The sequence below is a fragment of the Osmerus eperlanus genome, chromosome 19, assembly GCF_963692335.1.
Source record: "Osmerus eperlanus chromosome 19, fOsmEpe2.1, whole genome shotgun sequence".
Lineage (NCBI taxonomy): Eukaryota > Metazoa > Chordata > Actinopteri > Osmeriformes > Osmeridae > Osmerus > Osmerus eperlanus.
Genome location: NC_085036.1, coordinates 591,556 through 606,678, shown reverse-complemented (window position 1 = coordinate 606,678; position 15,123 = coordinate 591,556). Strand labels below are relative to the sequence as shown.

Here is a 15,123-nt window from a genome sequence, read left to right as displayed (position 1 = left end):
ACAAGGTATGTACACTGAACTTAAAGTGTACATAATCTAGCTAGATTATTTTTCTTTAAGCAAGTTTCACAGAAATCTGCAAAAATCGAGGCTCAACACTGTCATAGCCGACTGTCACGAACAGCCAAACCGGGGTCACGAAAGGTTTACTGCAGTTGGCGTTACTACGAACAAAAGCTTCGTAATGTTAAGGATTGTGTAACTGGGTAGTGGAGAATAATACAAGGTTAAATATCGGACCAAGTTATTTGTAGTTTAATGTAAGTAATGATGCAATCACAAGATACACAATGAAAACAACACACCAGGATGTTTGTAGTCTAGTACAATGAATCAGTCGATGATGCAACAGCAGTCTCATAACAGAGTCTCAGAATAGAACAAACGAAGGCCTTCGTTGAGAAAGTGGTCGTGACAGAGATCAGAGAGAGTTCTGCCCACACCAAGTTCTGTCTCCCTGTCCTCGGGAGACAGGTCTTCTACCCCCCCCCAGAGAGGGAGGTCTGTGATAGGTGATTGGTCAGAAGACCGTGGGGTGGGAATGTGGTTGTCCAATTAAATGTCCAGGGCGTTCATGGTGGCACAAAGTGGACAGTCCAAGGATCTGGTGATGTTCGGAGAGGGAGTTGGTGGAGAAGACCCACAGGTCTACTCAGGGAGGGGGGGGGGGCAGACAAGACCCACAGGTCTGAGGTAATCCAAGGGAGGGGGGCTCCAGGGAAGGGAGTAGATCACCCCAAGGTCCTGATGGCGTGCAGGGAGATGGGAGCTGCGCTTCCAAGGAAGGGGGGGGTCGTGTCTCCAGGAGAAGGGGTGAGGCAGACCAGGCCAGGGTCGATGATGTATGGGGGAAGGTGGGGCAGGGTCTCCAAGGGGAAGGGGTAGATCATCCAGTGTGAAAGGGGGGGGGGGCAGGGTCTCCAAGGGAATGCAGGTGGGGCAGGTGGGGCAGGGTCTCCAAGGGGATGCAGGTGGGGCAGGGTCTCCAAGGGGAGGGGTAGTGTGAAAGGGGGGACAGGGGCAGGGTCTCCAAGGGAATGTGACCTCAGAACAGAGTTTATCCAAAGGTGGTCAGTCCGGCTGATCTGACCCGTCCTTAAGCAGAGAAGAGTTACTGTCCCAACATTACCTTATCTCCCAAGTTGACACTTTTACTCCCAAGCGCTGAGAGGCCCTATTGTGGTCACTGCGGTCCCTGAGCATCACAAACTCACCTCCCAAAACAGTCTGCCTGACATCGGCATTCTTGCCCACACACCGAAGTTACAATTTAGCATGATCTTACTTTACACAGATACATTTCAGCACAACCTTACTTGCACAGAAAGCATCCTGTTGCATGATCTCATATGTTCTTTATTAAATCAATTGATCACAATTGGATACATGTTTTAGTATTGAGCATTACATAATATATGTGTATATATGTATATAAGGTAGTGATTGGTAGAGCAGCATTGATTAGCAGTATGTTACTTTACATTTATTCATTTAGCAGACGCTTTTATCCAAAGCGACTTCCAAGAGAGAGCTTTACAAAGTGCATAGGTCACTGATCATAACAACAAGATAGCCACAAAACATTGCGAGTAGCCAAAACATGAAGCACACATTGTGAACAACCAAAGTAAGTGCCAAAGGGAAGAACCATAAGAGCATGTAGTTAAACAAGTTACAATTAAACAACATGAACCGCTATACGTGCAAGTGTACCTGTGGAAAAAACAAGCAACAATAATAAAAACAATATATCACAGCGAGTACAAAAAATTTAAATCAGTCACCACTAACCACAAGAGCAACAAGTCTCTGAGCAAGAGTCATTGTGATCCTTGAGGAAACTAACATCGGGTCAAGCGAACCATTCCTAAGTACCGTTGTACTCCCGGAACAAGTGCGTCTTGAGCCTTTTCTTGAAGGTGTAGAGACAGTCAGTGTCTCTGATGGAGGTGGGGAGTTGATTCCACCACTGGGGGGCCAGACAGGAGGAGAGCTTGTGTTGGGACCGGGCGGTCTTGAGCGGTGGGACCACCAGGCGGTTGTCTGAAGAAGACCGTAGGTGACGGGTGGGGTGTAAGGCTGCAGGAGAGACTTGATGTAGACGGGTGCAGTCCTGTTCACTGCTCGGAAGGTCAATACCAGGGTCTTGAATCTGATACGGGCCATGATAGGTAGCCAGTAGGCCCCCCACACGCTAATCGCACAATCGCACAAGTTGCTTGTATTGTTATTTACATTCCGTTGCACGGTTTAGGCTGAAATTCAGTTTTTGTGGTAAAAAGTGCCTTGTGTCAACGAAGGGAACTCAGTGCTAGCCTACGTCACAACGTCAGCACACGTTAGCAATGACGCATGGATACAACGTGCATTGCTGTTGCACAGCAAGTATTGTATCGTGCCGTGGTGTACTAGCAGCATTATACATTTAAGCAATTCAAGACTTGCATGTACAGTAAGTAATGTCACAATAAATTATGTATTTAAACTCAAGCTTGTGTGGTGCGTCGCTGTATTCAATGCCACAGCCTAAACTTTGTCAAAAGAAACGTTAATTTCTGGCGCATTCAAACAATCCCCTCAGTGAAGTTTGGCTAGCAACAGCAGCTAGGCTAGCTTGCTCGTAGCATAATTCAGCTTCTCCACGCAGGGCTCTAGACTGAGACCAAAAAGTCGCGTTTGAGGGCATATTTTCAGTTAGCAGATGGTACCGTTTGAATCGCGATTCCATCTGAAAAATACTGCCGGTGACAACGTTGTTAGAATAGCTTGTTTCAAAGGGGGTTCAGCTTGTTTCATATTAAATGGACCCATCTGCAACCGATGCAAGCAAGCACACCCTACAAATTGTACCCTCTCTAGTTTTTGTTACATTTTGTTTATATAAGGGGGAGGGGGGGCCTCCCCTGCCTCCACATACAACACCAGATGCCACTGTACAGCAGAGTAATGACATCGCGAATACGGACGTTTATCATCATTATTATTTTGTATTATTATTAAGAGGCCCCTGATTGGTCGAGGCCCCGGGCTTAAGCCCAGGTAAGCCCGTGCATTAACCCTCGTGCTGCCTTCGGGTCACATGACCCAAAGGTTCACAACGAACCATCGTTGTGTTTACCCAATTTCACCCAATACAAAAACAAATAAAAATAATTTTCTTTTAACCATTGCAATGTGGGGGGTCTGAGACAGCCCGACAGTTAAAAGAAAATGCTTCACTTTGTTTTTGTATGAGGTAAATTTGTCGCAATACGACAGTGGGTCACAATGACTGATGGGTCAGAATGACCCGAAGATAACACAAGGGTTAAGGCGCCACTGACCGCAGTCACTAGATGTCGAAAGTTTCTTCTGGTTTATCTGACCTGCTTGGCCACCACATTGCTGCTTGCAGCTATATTAATAAATATAGCTGCAAGCAGCGATGCGGGTTCCTCCGCAAAATGGCAAAATATTATAAACATGTGCACTGTTAAAGATGGAGAGTTGGACAACAAGAGAGCAAAACTACTTCATGTTTGGCCAACAACAATAGGCTGAATGGGGATTTGAACTCATGAGCATAAGGTCACAAGTCAGTCTCTCTATCCTCTCTGCTACACACCAACTGTTGAGATTGCATGAGTAGAAAGGGCATGAGCTTTGGGACAAAGGTTAAGAAACGGTTGACATTTCAAGGTAAAATTGCATAAAATTGCGCATGGTACATTAGAATGATGTCACATTGAAGCCAATAAGGTTTGAAAAACCATCTGTCAAAATTATATTTGATTTATTGACACAAAGATATTGAGGCAATGTGGACACTTACATAAATACACCCATTTCAGACATTTTGTATGGCATTTCTCATTCCATTTCACCCTATATAAAGACACATCTGCCCGCACACTATCACCATCCATGCTGTTTCCCTCTCTCCCAGCGAAGGTCATGCCAAAGCAGAAATGCTGCAGCAGCGAAATGAGGTTTAGATGTAGTCCAAAAATTACCTCCCACAATCAATACATATCAACCGCAATATTGTCTTAAAAATTTCTCAAAGAAGACTTGATAACCACAGTTATTCTTCTTGACTAGATCTCAAGAACAGCCTCATAGGCAACTAGCCAGGGTACAGCCCACGTCCAGCTCCTTGCGAGTGTAGCCTCTGATAGTAAAATGACCGACTCTCTGTTCCCATTAAACTACACGACATGCACACTCAGGGTGACCAACAAGATTATATTAACTAACAAACAATAACATTACAAACATCTAACTGAACGAAGACAACAACTGAAATCCCTCGCATGGCCGTTGTAACCGAACTATTTTCCACAAATCTTTGCGTTTTTTGACATGCCGCACTGCATGCTGGGTACTCAAGAGCGCTGACAGCTGATTATTTAGCTGTGCTCCAACTGCGTGATATGACGAGATGCTAGTGACATGCTATGAGTCTCCTGCATTAACAAGTTCTGCTCGATTAGCAAGCTATTTTTACTAATGTTTTGTTAGCTATTGAATGGTAATGCAAGCTAGCTAACAATTAGTTAGCTTGGCTAAACTGGTTTTCATAGCAACAGAAATCAACAAATCAGATCAGTCGAACTTTATTCAAAAAGGGGGGGATCTGTATTTTTTACTCTACTCTTAACGCATTACTATGTTTAACTTAATGTCTGCACCTCTCTGTCACCAACTGTCTCTGGAGTGGAGGGTGGGGGCTTCATATCCAACAAATTACACCCCTGAACTTTTAAAACAGATCTAATGGCCCACTACAATTGTAACTAGAGAGGGTACAATTTCTGGGGAAATTGTAGGGTGTGCTTGCTTGCGTCGGTTGGACAGGGGTCCGTTTTTTAATGACATTTTTACAACTGATATTTCTGTATTTTATATAAAAATGCATACTTATTATTTATAAAGATTACATAGATTTAAAAGCATTTTTTTTGCTGCTCATTTACAACTGAAAATACGAGTGAAGTGTAGAATGAAATAGATGTCTTCTCATTTCCCCTGCAAGAGGCAGCCTCATCGTTGAATCAAAACGAATACATTTGGCAGACCGGTGTACAAATTGACCTAATCTCTAAGACTTAAACGTCCTTTTAAGTTTTCCCTTCTCGTGATATTTTCAGGCATTTAGCCTACTCATATTGCATTCATTCATGAATAAAGAACCCCCTTTGAAGATTATTCTACGACGTTACCGGCAGTAGAAGATGGAATCGCGATTCAAACAGTACCATCTGCTAACTGAAAATATGCCCCCAAAAACGTAAATAAGCTTGACATTTATTTAGTGGAAAATCGCTCATTCATAAAAAGCTCACTGGTAGCGATCATTGTCAGTAACAACGCAAAATGCGATATAGCCCTGTGTGGAGAAGCTGCCCCGGTAAATTGTACTACTACGGTACAGTACTAGACTACTGCTGTGTTCGTCTCGGTAGCGATTGCGTTGGTTGAATTGGATTTAACGTTCCGTTGTACGGTTTAGGCTGAAATTAATTATTTTCATGAACAGATTGACAAAGTTTAGGCTGTGGCAATGAAGTTCAGGTTAGTAGTTAGATAGACTTTTGATTTAAGTAAGGGGAGTGCCGAACATGTTCTGTCGCCGTTTGACTTCCTACAGCTGTGTAGATGTTTTTGTAGTGTCTCGCGTAGGCTACAGCGTTGCAGTGATACACTGGATTGAAACCACAGGTAATGATAATTTCACTCACAAATCGTTTACTTGTAATCTAATGTCATAATAAATCCTACAACGAAAATGTATATGTGAGGAATGTTTATTTTAACGATTGAAAACAGATAACGCTACATCATAGACCACTGTAGTATGTGTTGCCCGGGCAACACAGGCTAATGTCATGATGCTAATACTTCAGTGAAATAGTAGACTACTGTTTCCGAAAGTTGATGTACTTCCTTAATAATATCAGCTTATACTGTACATTACACATCACAATTGTGTGTCATATCACAAAGTAATAAATAGTTAGAAACGAATGTTCTGCAAAAGGTAGTCACGCGTGTTTTCGTGACGTTAGTGACGTAGTGACGTTAGTAACGTCAGTGACTGTGGCTAGCAAATTAGCCACCGTTAGCTTCACTTTTCGCCACAAAAACTTAATTTCCACTTAAACCATACAACGGAACGTAAATTCCAATAGAAGCAACTCAATCGCTACCAAGACGAAACTTTTGACACCTACGTTGTCTATGTAGGCCAAATATTGACTGAGTTTTAGGGGGGAAAAAATAAATAAAAATAATAATAATAATAATAATATATATGTGAGAGAACAAAGGTTGTGCTCTCGCCGAAGGCTTGAGCACACCCAACAATAGGTTTCCTCCTACCGGAGGAACCCTAAATATAGCTGCAAGCAGCAATGAAGGGGCCAAGCAGCATTCGATATGGAAATTCAGTAGCTAAAGAAGCACAGCAAAACTTGTAATAAAAATTATTCGCTTTTTAAAAATCGCAATATACTTTTCGGCAACGCGGTGGCGCTACCCCGAAACTTTTGATTACCTTCACGGCGTTGCGCAAAAGACGTATACCGAGTTTTGTAACGATAAGCCGATGCGTTTGGTAAATATGTAGCAGCGTTATATCTACAAAGCACAATGAATCCGCTTCTTCTTGACTATAAATCCTCTGACAATGAAACGTTATCGTTACCATTGTGATTATACTGTTAGACAGCTACTGTGGTGTACCTGGCTTCGCTAAACAGATGATCCGGTATCAAGACTGGCTTGATGACTGTGGCTGGATTTGATCCTAGGACCTTAGGTTACAAAGGAGCCCGTCTTATCCCAGAGAGCTATTCTCGCTGCCGGGAAACCCTGTGTTCGGTTACTTTATAAAAAAAAGGAAGCCGTTTCCCCCGTGGCGAGCGTTGTCAGATTTGACCCAAGTATAAACAGCTGTAATTCAGTCATATTTTGACATATCAAGGTGATTGTGGGAGGAAGATGATTAGATGACATGCTCGCAATGACATTTCCAAAGTTTCGTCTCCATACGGTAAACCGTCGCAGAAACAAGGCCTCACTTCCGCTATGGCGTGCTCTTTGTCAAAATCGTTTGTGTGTAACTCGTGAACGGTTTGACTTATCGCTACCATTTTGATAACTTTGTGACGGCATGGTCTGAAGATGATCTCTTACAATTTTCATGAAAATCGGAGCAACGGCCTAGGAGGACTTTGAAAAAGTTGGCATTTCTTAAAATACAAATGACGGAAAAACCTTTGGGACGACAATGACGCCATAGGGTTCATTCGAATCGTCTGCGTCTAAGGAATCCGATGAAACCTCACTTAAGAAAAACGGCCTCATGGTTCAAAATTTATGGCCGTAAACACACCTCCAACTTTGACGCCTTGGTGGCGCTACAGTGCTTCAGGGATCGACATGAAACTTGGTGACAATAATCAGGAGACCGTTCCAAATCAGTGTGCCAAATTTCAAAACTTCGCACCAATCGCTATGCATAATAATAATAATAAATATAGCTGCAAGCAGCAATGAAGGGGCCGAGCAGCATTCGATATGGAAATTCAGTAGCTAAAGATACTAGGTGTACAAGGTGATTGTGGTAGGAAGATGATTAAACGTTATCGTTACCATTATACTGCCAGACAGCTACTGTGGCGTACCTGGCTTCGCTAAACAGATAATCCTGTATCATGACATGCTTGACGATTGTGGCTGGAATCGATCCTACGACCTTGCGTTTCAAAGGAGCACATCTTATCCCAGTGAGCTATTCTCGCTGCTGGGAAATGCTGTGTTCGGTTACTATATTAAAAAAATGAAGCCGTTTCTCCCGTGACGAGCTTTGTCAGATTTGACCCAAGTATAAACACCTGTAATTCAGTCATATTTTGACATATCAAGGTGATTGTGGTAGAAAGATGATTAGATGACATGCTCGCGATGACATTTCCAAAGTTTCGTATCCATACGGTAAACCGTCGCAGAGACAAGGCCAGGTGCCCCTAATAATAATAAAACTAAAAAAACAATAGGTGCCAATAGAGGCCCCGTTCGTCGTAAGGGTTGAAGCTAAGTTAATCAATTGTCCCTTTAGCCCGTTAACATTAGCGAGATGAGTGAGAACAGCAAATATCGGTTCGTTAACGGATGATCCGCATCCAAATCATGTGGTTAATTTCAATCAGGCTAAACTTATCAGGGAAATTGCATGTGCACGTCCTACTTACATTTACATTTACATTTACATTTAGTCATTTTAGCAGACGCTCTTAGACTACTTCAGAGAGTCAGTTGGCTGAGCGGTGAGGGAATCGGGGTAGTAATCCGAAGGTTGCCAGTTCGATTCCCGGTCATGCCAACTGACGTTGTGTCCTTGGGCAAGGCACTTCACCCTATTTGCCTCGGGGGAATGTCCCTGTACTTACTGTAAGTCGCTCTGGATAAGAGCGTCTGCTAAATGACTAAATGTAAATGTACTTCAAAAGGCAGGAAAGGTTGATCCCCAAAACCGTGATTTTCTAACGGTATTATGGCGGAAATGACAAACGTTAAAGAGAGAGCGGTGACATTCTCGCCATCGGAGCAAACGATAATAATGAGTCTCTACGAAGACTATAAAGAAATAATAATGGCTAAGTCATACACCGCCACTGCTGCCAGAGCAAGACAGGCAGCTTGGCAAAAAATTGCCGATAAGCTAAATGTAAGTTTTGGGAAAATGTATAGGCTCATCTTAAGTGCCTCATTAACCCAATCAGATCACATTTCTTTAAATGTGCCTGCTGGCAGTAGGCTTAATGGAAATTAATCATCGAATGAGATCTTGCTAGGGAAAATAATGATCTCAACTCTTACAGAATAAGTAGGCCTAGATAAAACCAAGGCCAAAGAGTATCTAATTGATACGAATTCATAGACACTTATGATGATGTATGTACTGAAAGCGCTTATTTATCATGTACTATATATGTGCATATGCATGTATGTGTAGATGACCATATAGAAGTATAGAGTTTGAATATGCATGTGCAAATCTGTGTATGGGCGGATCACAGTATGTATGTAGGCTATGTATTATTCAATCAATTGAAGCAGTGAAAAGAAACTGTGTTAGATTCTCTCTGTATCATGAGTCCACTTTAATCATTTCCAACAATAATGATATGGTATGGTGTACTAATAACACTGTCATATAATTATGAGTGCTTTCAACCCCCATGTAGTTGCAACCCGGCCACTAAAAGAAATTGGGAGCAAGTTAAAGTGAAGCACAAAAACATCATTCAGGCTGGTGAGTCAATACAATATGTGCCATGGTAATGTATTGAACAGCTTGTCAGTGTCATATCCTTCATATTTTAGCAAACAAGAAAAAGGCGGATATGCTGAAGACGGGGGGAGGACCCCGAGGTCCTGAGCTAACCCCTGCTGAGGAGCTTGCCTTGGCCAACAACAGGGGTAGGCCAATCATGCAGGGCATAGCTGGGGGCAGCTCCTCTGGAGAGGTGGTGGCAGGAGAGAATCCGTATGTCCAAGGTAGGTGCACTTCATTCTGAGTTTCCTTCATAATTAGTCATTTGGTTAACCATCGTCACATTTTGCAGTGGCCGGAGGCTCGATCACACTCCTGCAGCCACCTCCCAATGTGTTGTTGGTCAGGGGAGAGGAGCCCACTGATGTAAGTTGATATTGCTGCATCATTGTGTAATGATTCGAAACATGTTCATAGTGTGAGTCTTTTCAAACCGAAGGCACTTTCCCACAGTTCCTAATAATTCCTAATTCACTAACAGGAGGTTGGTCTAGACGATGAGGACACACTTTCCGCCTTCTCCAGCGATTTGGTAAATGCAAGTTGTGTTAACTAATACTCCTATCCCACTCACTCCTGGCACTCACTACATCAATGCATTCCTTTAGGCAAATCCTGCTGGACCACGGCCTGCTCCGCCGGAGCCTGGCCCCTCTCGCTCTTTGGGAACTGGGGATGGGGAGGTGAGTTCTCATTAAATACCCTCACATTGTGAGGTCTGAGTTTAGTTGGCATCTGACCACCACACTGAACAAAGTTATGAATGGTTTGTCTTTTTTCCAGACTGACACTGAAGATGTGCGCACGCTATATAAGCGCTACTTGCGTGCCAAGATTCACAACCTCCACTTAAGCTCAATGAAGCTGGATTTGGAGGTTAAATTGCTTAAACGGCAGCTGAATGTAAGTCTAACCCTGTAAAGCAAAGCTTTGGCTAAAGTATTTGTGAGCTTTGCCATGAATTGTAACTAAACTGAAAATCTTATTTCTTGTGCACCTTCATTTACAGGATAACCAATAAAGGGGAAAAAAATAAAGGCTTTATTGTACAACATGGATCTCTTACATTATTCTTCAGCATGTTCCTCTATTCAGAATCAGAATGAATTGAATGAATAAGGATGCAAACTGCAGTGCATTGTGTGCGGGGGTCCCAGAGTCAGTGTGGCACAGGGGGCTTGTTTGTGAGCCCCTTGTTACATTTACATTTAGTCATCAGTCAGCAATGATCCTGCCTGCTCTCTTGCTGGTCCTGGAGTGGAACAGGTCAGGGTGGGACCAAATGATCTGCTGCAGTCTGCCTTGGTCCTTGGCAGTGGAGGTGCAAACCAGACTGAGTTGGGATGGACTCGATGATGGCTGAGGATGGACTATTAATGGGTAACTTAAAAGCAAAGAGGGTGGCTAACCATATAAATGAAACATGCAAACATAAAGAACATGAAATGAGTCCAACATTACCCAAAGTCATCTGGACAGCTATCTGAAATGATGCTGGGCAATTATGTCCCTTGCAGCCGGTCCAGATCGCTCATCTAGATGGATAGGTTCCACATCGTCCTCAGGATGGGCCACGATCACTGGGACCCTCTCCCTCCTGAGTGGCCACATTGTGGAGCACGGCACATGCCACCGTGATCGCACAGGCCCTGTCCGGTTCCACCCTCAGCCCCCGCAGACAATTAAATCTGCCCTTTAGTAGGCCAAAGGTCATCTCTATCCGTGCCCTCGTTCTAGCGAGAGCACCGTTGAACCGCACTTCAGGGCCTGGGGCTGGCTCGGGATAGGGGGTCATGAACCAGGGCCTGCAGGCGTAACCCCTGTCTCCAATTAGGAGCCCATCATAGTTACCTAGTATATGATATGAACAATGTTGGATCACCTCTACATAAAATAATAAATTTCTGAATGACATGAGATTTGCTATACCTTGCTCAAAGCTGTGGCATAGTGTGGAGTCTCGGAATATCCGGGAGTCGTGGACAGACCCCGGCCACTTGACCTCAACATTTGTGATCAGGCAGGTGGAGTCACAGATCATCTAAGATGAATTGCAGTCAAGTCATGGGTATTGTACAGTACATGGGTAGCCTACAGCAGGCAATTGCAAGGTCCATGTATATTGTCAAAGACAAATGATTGTTTTTAGAGCAATGTAATTTGAGGAAAATTATGTAATAAGTACCTGCACATTAAGGCTGTGAAAGCCCTTTCTATTCACGAAATCGGCCTCGTTTGGCCCAGAGGGCTTTTTCAGGCGGATATGGGTGCAGTCCACTGCGCCAATGACATTAGGAAACTCTGCATAATGATAAGCTCCGTAATGAATAGTGATAAGAATGCATTTTCATGAAATGGTAAAATATTTATTTACTCAAATACCTGCAATTGCATAAAATCCCTCTTTGATGTCATTGACTGGGACATGGCCTGGGAATATGATGAATTTATTCATCAGCTGGTTGAGCGCCAAGTACACTTTTCTTACAGCAACACATGCTGCGGCTTTGCCAATGTTTTCTGCATCGCCTACACTGTATAAAAATGTACCTGACGCAAAAAACCTCAAGGCTATGCAGAGAGTCTGAAGCACAGTTAAAGCTCTGCTGCGGCGTGTGAGATTTGCAATGTAGGGCCCGAGAAGGTCTTGCAAATAAATGAGTCCTTGTCGGCTGAATCGATATCGCTCAAACAGAAACTCATCCGTGTGACACAAAGGATCTTGGCGATCGCAAATAACTCTATCGGTATGGAAAGCTAATCGAACTAGAATAGCTCCTTCGTCAACTGGGTCTCTCAAAAAGGGAGCTTGCCATGTTTTCTTTCGGGGGTGTGGCAAGCTTATCTAGCTACACTTATGTTAGCCTGCTCTGGAGCAGGTTAGTGCTAATTGATATGTTACCATGGTGATTTATCCAAAGTTGCTTCCACGAACCAAAAAGAGGGGCGTTTTTTATCTTAGCCTGAAAATTAGCTCGCTAAACCGCTTAGCGAGCTACGACGAATACCCCCCTGCTTGGCCCCTAATAAAACTAACAAAAACAATAGGTGCCACCTGATTCAAATAAGTGGGTCGTTATCTAGCTCAGCAGAAGCCTGGTAACAACCATTCATTTGAATCAGGTGTGTTGGAGCAGGGAAACATCTAAAACATGCAGGACAGGGGGTCCCTGAGGACCAGGGTTGAAGACCTCTGCTGTATGGACCTCTCTTTGTGCATGAGAGCATCATCAAGCTGAGACAGGATGTCCCTAATGCTCTTGTGGCTGAATGGGATCATCCTGAATGGGATCATCCTGCAACAACTTTCCAATTTCTACTGGAAAACTCTTCCAGAAATGTGAAGGCAGTTATGGGTGTCCATTTACTGACCAAGGGCCACATACTATTGGCCATATACATTTACTCTGTACAGCTGACATTCCATGTTGAATATGTTCCTCTGTGTGTTAAAAGGCTGGTTTTCCTCCTTCGTATGGATGTATCGACGTATTGACAAATGACAGTCCTTGACAGATGGTGAAAGAGTCACCAGTGTTTATGAAGCCTCACACTCACAGCCACATATGGCAGAGCTCTACGATAAGGATGAAACTAAATAACCGCAGATAGAGGCGTTATCTGATAGCCCTAGACAGCACTTAAATGAATAAAGGAGCCGTTCGATTTTTTTCACTCTCTCTGCCATGCCTCTGTCATGTGGATGAGTTACAGTCACAAAGCAGCCCACAATGTTCCCATCTCCCCTGTTCCCAGAGCCTCAGGACCTACCCACGCACACACACACATACAGTTAGGTCCATAAATATTTGGACATTGACACAATTTTCATCATTTTGGCTCTGTATACCACCACAATGGATTTGAAATGAAACAATCAAGATGTGCTTTAAGTGCAGACTTTCAGCTTTAATTTCAGGGTATTTACATCCAAATCAGGTGAACGGTGTAGGAATTACAATACATTTTATATGTGGCCCCCCCCTTTTTAAGGGACCAAAAGTAATTGGACAATTGGCTGCTCAGCTGTTCCATGGCCAGGTGTATGTTATTCCCTCATGGGAGTTCGTTATTTCATTGACAAGGAGCAGATAAAAGGTCTAGAGTTCATTTCAAGTATGGTATTTGTGTTTGGAATCTGTTGCTGTCAACTCTCAATATGAAGTCCAAAGAGCTGTCACCATCAGTGAAGCAAGCCATCGTTAGGCTGAAAAATCAAAACAAACCTATCAGAGAGATAGCAAAAACATTAGGTGTGGCCAAATCAACTGTTTGGTACATTCTTAAAAAGAAAGAACGCACTGGTGAGCTCAGCAACACCAAAAGACCCGGAAGACCACGGAAAACAACTGTGGTGGATGACAGAAGAATTCTTTCCCTGGTGAAGAAAAACCCCTTCACAACAGTTGGCCAGATCAAGAACACTCTCCAGGAGGTAGGCGTATCTGTGTCAAAGTCAAAAATTAAGAGAAGACTTCACCAGAGTAAATACAGAGGGTTCACCACAAGATGTAAACCATTGGTGAGTCTCAAAAACAGGAAGACCAGATTAGAGTTTGCCAAAAAACATCTAAAAGACCCTGTACAGTTCTGGAACAACATCCTATGGACAGATGAGACCAAGATCAACTTGTACCTGAATGATGGGAAGAGAAGAGTATGGAGAAGGGAAGGAACTGCTCATGATCCAAAGCATACCACCTCATCAGTGAAGCATGGTGGAGGTAGTGTTATGGCGTGGGCATGTATGGCTGCCAATGGAACTGGTTCCCTTGTATTTATCGATGATGTGACTGCTGACAAAAGCAGTAGGATGAATTCTGAAGTGTTTCTGGCAATATTATCTGCTCAGATTCAGCCAAATGCTTCAGAACTCATAGGACGACGCTTCACAGTGCAGATGGACAATGACCCGAAGCATACTGCGAAAGCAACCAAAGAGTTTTTTAAGGCAAAGAAGTGGAATGTTCTGCAATGGCCAAGTCAATCACCTGACCTAAATCCAATTGAGCATGCATTTCACTTGCTAAAGACAAAACTGAAGGGAAAATGCCCCAAGAACAAGCAGGAACTGAAGACAGTTGCAGTAGAGGCCTGGCAGAGCATCACCAGGGACGAAACCCAGCGTCTGGTGATGTCTATGGGTTCCAGACTTCAGGCTGTCATTGACTGCAAAGGATTTGCAACCAAGTATTAAAAGTGACAATTAGATTTATGATTATGTTAGTTTGTCCAATTATTTTTGGTCCCTTAAAAAGGGGGGGGCCACATATAAAATGTGTTGTAATTCCTACACCGTTCACCTGATTTGGATGTAAATACCCTGAAATTAAAGCTGAAAGTCTGCACTTAAAGCACATCTTGATTGTTTCATTTCAAATCCATTGTGGTGGTATACAGAGCCAAAATGATGAAAATTGTGTCAATGTCCAAATATTTATGGACCTAACTGTACATATAACATTGTGCATAGCTGCACAGAGGGATAAAGGGAGTGTGTGTGTGTGTTTGTGTGTGCGCGTGCAGCATTGCCTAATTGCTGACCCCTTCTCGTATAACTACACCACCCACAACCATGTGTGAGGTATACCTTTGCTCTTCTTGTGCATCTGCAATGTGCGTAACACAACATTCTTCTTGTCACGTTAGCAGAATGACCTCTGACCCTTTGCGCTGTGTTTCATTTCTTATTGTGGGCTGAGAGACCAAAATAAATGTAGCTACGGGATAATTAGGTGTGATTGGCTGCTACTCGACCCCAGTGAGATTTCATTAATACCTGGGAAGATGCAACAGTCATTACA

The 15,123-nt window shown here is 43.3% G+C and overlaps 2 protein-coding genes and 1 long non-coding RNA gene across 4 annotated transcripts; 1 reads left to right on the top strand and 2 right to left on the bottom strand.

Annotated features, from left to right (window-relative positions):
* Positions 1-239: 239 nt before the first annotated feature.
* On the bottom strand, positions 240-530 carry LOC134039660 (uncharacterized). Its single transcript, XR_009932810.1, has 2 exons — positions 484-530; positions 240-453 (listed from the first exon to the last, which is right to left on the bottom strand). It is a non-coding gene; the product is annotated as an uncharacterized LOC134039660 (long non-coding RNA).
* An 8,494-nt stretch (positions 531-9,024) lies between these two features.
* LOC134039580 (uncharacterized) lies at positions 9,025-10,371 on the top strand. 2 transcript variants are annotated; one of them, XM_062485542.1, is made up of 7 exons: positions 9,025-9,298; positions 9,370-9,543; positions 9,612-9,685; positions 9,801-9,851; positions 9,928-10,002; positions 10,103-10,222; positions 10,329-10,371. In XM_062485542.1, the coding sequence occupies exons 1-7, from the start codon at positions 9,166-9,168 to the stop codon at positions 10,338-10,340; spliced, it is 639 nt and encodes a 212-aa protein (XP_062341526.1). In that variant the 5' UTR covers positions 9,025-9,165; the 3' UTR covers positions 10,341-10,371. The 2 variants fall into 2 exon arrangements, with proteins under 2 accessions (XP_062341526.1, XP_062341525.1); XM_062485541.1 differs by having other exon boundaries at positions 10,103-10,371.
* Positions 10,372-10,798: 427 nt separating this feature from the next.
* Positions 10,799-12,599, bottom strand: LOC134039974 (putative nuclease HARBI1). The gene is given in 6 exon segments (XM_062486199.1): positions 10,799-10,922; positions 10,924-11,170; positions 11,249-11,360; positions 11,505-11,620; positions 11,702-12,140; positions 12,498-12,599. Coding segments are annotated over 6 exon segments (1,140 nt in total).
* Between the last annotated feature and the right edge of the window lie 2,524 nt (positions 12,600-15,123).

What these genes read in the sequence shown, in the direction of transcription:
- LOC134039580 (XM_062485541.1), top strand. Translation starts at nt 9,166, where the DNA reads ATGATATGGTATGGTGTACTAATAACACTGTCATATAATTATGAGTGC. An exon ending in AGAGAATCCGTATGTCCAAG is followed by an intron (nt 9,544 to 9,611) that starts GTAGGTGCACTT and finishes CACATTTTGCAG; the next exon opens with TGGCCGGAGGCTCGATCACA. An exon ending in GGGGAGAGGAGCCCACTGAT is followed by an intron (nt 9,686 to 9,800) that starts GTAAGTTGATAT and finishes ATTCACTAACAG; the next exon opens with GAGGTTGGTCTAGACGATGA.